This window comes from Notolepis coatsorum, assembly GCF_963971535.1.
Source record: "Notolepis coatsorum genome assembly, contig: SCAFFOLD_575, whole genome shotgun sequence".
NCBI classification, from domain to species: Eukaryota; Metazoa; Chordata; class Actinopteri; order Aulopiformes; family Paralepididae; genus Notolepis; species Notolepis coatsorum.
In genome coordinates, this window is record NW_028174164.1 from 55,895 (window position 1) to 58,744 (window position 2,850).

At 42.1% G+C, this 2,850-nt stretch overlaps 1 protein-coding gene across 1 annotated transcript in view; it reads right to left on the reverse strand.

Annotated features, from left to right (window-relative positions):
* The window catches only part of LOC311247619 (calmodulin-binding transcription activator 1-like), a gene marked incomplete at its 3' end in the record, with an annotated part of 123,976 nt that overhangs the window by 47,913 nt on the left and 73,213 nt on the right, over nt 1–2,850 (reverse strand). The window contains exon 3 of the mRNA XM_084338643.1: nt 1,368–1,439. Coding sequence (XP_084194769.1) covers nt 1,368–1,439 — 72 coding nt within the window. The remainder of the gene's footprint in view (nt 1–1,367; nt 1,440–2,850) is intronic.

Below are 2,850 nucleotides of genomic sequence, written 5' to 3' on the forward strand. Positions count from 1 at the left end.
ATATAAAATCACTTGCCTGGCAGAATGGAGATAGGCCTACATTTTCAGTCTCTAGTTGACTGACCTCTAGTTGACTGACCTCTAGTTGATTGACCTCTAGTTGATACTAAGGACTAACACGAGGCAACAGGGCAATACGAGTTTCTAATCCTCTATCCTTACCTGCACTATTCTTACCCTGCCTACTTTTATACACTGCCTATCAAATTCATGTGTCGGTTCTATGCTAATTTATTATTAATTACTAATTAATAATTAATAACTATTTTATCACACTTTTTACTTCTTACAGATGACTATTTTTAAACTGAATCATTTTAAACTATTTTTATTATTTGTATTACTGAATCAAACTGTAAACAGAGAGCCTATTGGGATGCTAGATCCTAATGTGAAACACTGTGATTTACCATACCTTGCTATATTCTTACCCTACCTACTTTCATACACTTCAACTCAAAGTACTAAGAGCGATACACTGCTCTGTTATAATTTTTCTTTATTGAACAATCTTATCACACTTTTTACTGTCTGTTCTATCTTATTATTTTTAGCCTATTTTAAACTGAATCAAACCGCACTTTTTTACTCTATCTAATCTATTCTATTTTATTATTTGTATTGCTGAAGAACTGTGATTTGCCTAACCTTGCTACCTCTCTATCTCTTTGTATTTACATTTTTTTTTATGCTCGCTTATGCCTGTATTTTGTACTGTTGTGAAGCACTTTGAACTGCAACCTCTGTATGAAAAGTGCTATACAAATAAAGTTATTATTATTATCCGCTGTATTCTGTGGCTGTAAAAGGTTTGTTTATGTTAGGACTGTTTGTAAATCAGACCTATATTTAGAACGGGAAGTTCCATCTCCATCGCCAGACTCTTCAGGAAAGTATGTAAATATATATCCCACATTGATATCGTAAAAAGGAATCACAGATTAGGGCTTTAGACCTGCTTTAGCATCTTCTTATCAACATGTTGTTAGAATTCTGACACAAACCGGTGACAGATGAGCAGGCTCTGGCTTCTGGCCAATCAGGGGCGCTGTCGGGGGACAGGCCTACATATATCATTTGCCACGGCGGTTGTCAATCACACTCGCGTGAGAGGCCAGAGCGGAGAAACATGGTGGACGAAATGACAATAAATAAAGATTAGAGCAGCTTATTCTGCTAATCATTTTATTTCAAATATATTCTCAGACATGATTGCGGCTCAACTGCCCTCTTGCAGGTTAGCCAAATCGCACTGATTCAAATTGTATTTTAATTAAAAGATATATGCAATGTGAGTCTGATTTAGTTGTTTCTCAGTGTACGTGTGCAGAGAGAGGGACAGGAACAAGACAGGGGCGGGGGCTTACCTGCAGCAGCCAATAGCATCTACGATGGAAGGTGGGGATGATGGAGGAGTGGACGTAGCACCCATACAGACACTAGAGAGAGGAAAGGACAGAGGAGAGGAGGAGAGGAGAGAGGAGGAGAGGAGGAGAGAGGAGGAGAGAGAGGAGAGAGAGGAGAGAGAGGAGAAGAGCGGAGAGGAGGAGAGGAGAGAAGAGAGGAGGAGAGAGGAGGAGAGGAGAGGAGAAGAGAGAAGAGAGGAGAGGAGAGGAGAGAGAGGAGGAGGGGGAAGAGAGGATAAGATAGGAGAAGAGAGAGGGAGAGAGGAGAGATGAGGAGAGGAGAAGAGAGAGGAAGAGAGAGGAGAGAGGAAAGGAGAAGAGGAGAAGAGGAGAGAGGCGGAGAGGAGAGGAGAAGAGGGGATAAAAAAAGACATGGAGAGGAGAAGAGGGGAGAGATGTGGAGAGGAGAAGAGGGGAAGGTGGTGGAGATGAGAGGAGAGGAAAGAAGGAGAGGACAGAGTAGGAGAGGAGGGGAGATGATAGAAGAGGAGCGATGTTGAGACAAGAGGAGAGGAGGGGAGAGAGGAGAGGAGAGGAGAAGAGAGGGGAGGAGAGGAGAGGAGAGGAGAGGAGAGGAGAGGAGAGGAGAGGAGAGGAGAGGAGAGGAGAGGAGAGGAGAGGAGAGGAGAGGAGAGGAGAGGAAAACATAGAATATACCAACTTAGGACGTATTTATCAATAAAAGTGACAAAACTGAATGACAAACACAAGGTATACTGGTATATATATATATATATATATAACCTTTTCGACTTCATATTTATTTTCTCAACAACCGTTATTCCAGACGTGGGCATTGCAACCCCATTCTGGTATGGAGCTCGCAAGGTGTGACACCGAACTTGAAATCATAGCCGTAAGGTTAACCATCTGTAGTGTGATAGTAAAGGGTAGACCTTCTGTAGTGTGGTAGTGAAAGGGTTAACCCTTTGTCGCGTGGCAGTGAAAGGGTTAACCTTCTGTGTTGTCACAGTGAGAGGGTTAACCATTTGGTAGTGTGACAGTGAAAGGGGTCAAAACAAACACAGAGCAGCGTTCTAGAAATGGACTACATCTGACTTCCTGTTGATGACTGTTATGTCGTTTCCGAGCAACACAACAATTCAGTCAATCGATGCTTTCAGTGGAATTGCGTTGCTAGGGAACGACTTGAACCCAGGTTTACTTCCTGTCAGTGTCAGCTGCTGATATGAGCAAACATTGCTAGGAGGAAATACACGTTTAGAATGTTTATGTTGACAAGCTGAAGTTGACAAGCTGAAGTTGTCTATTTTGGTGAAGAAAATGATGGGTACATTTTAGAGCAGGGAAAGGAAAAAAGATTATTCTACTGCAATACACATTGCAACCAGCAGAGGGTGCTGACATACAAAACACAAAAGTGTGCATGTGTGTGTGTGTGTGTGTGTGTGTGTGTGAACGTGTGTTTTGTTGTGTGTGATTT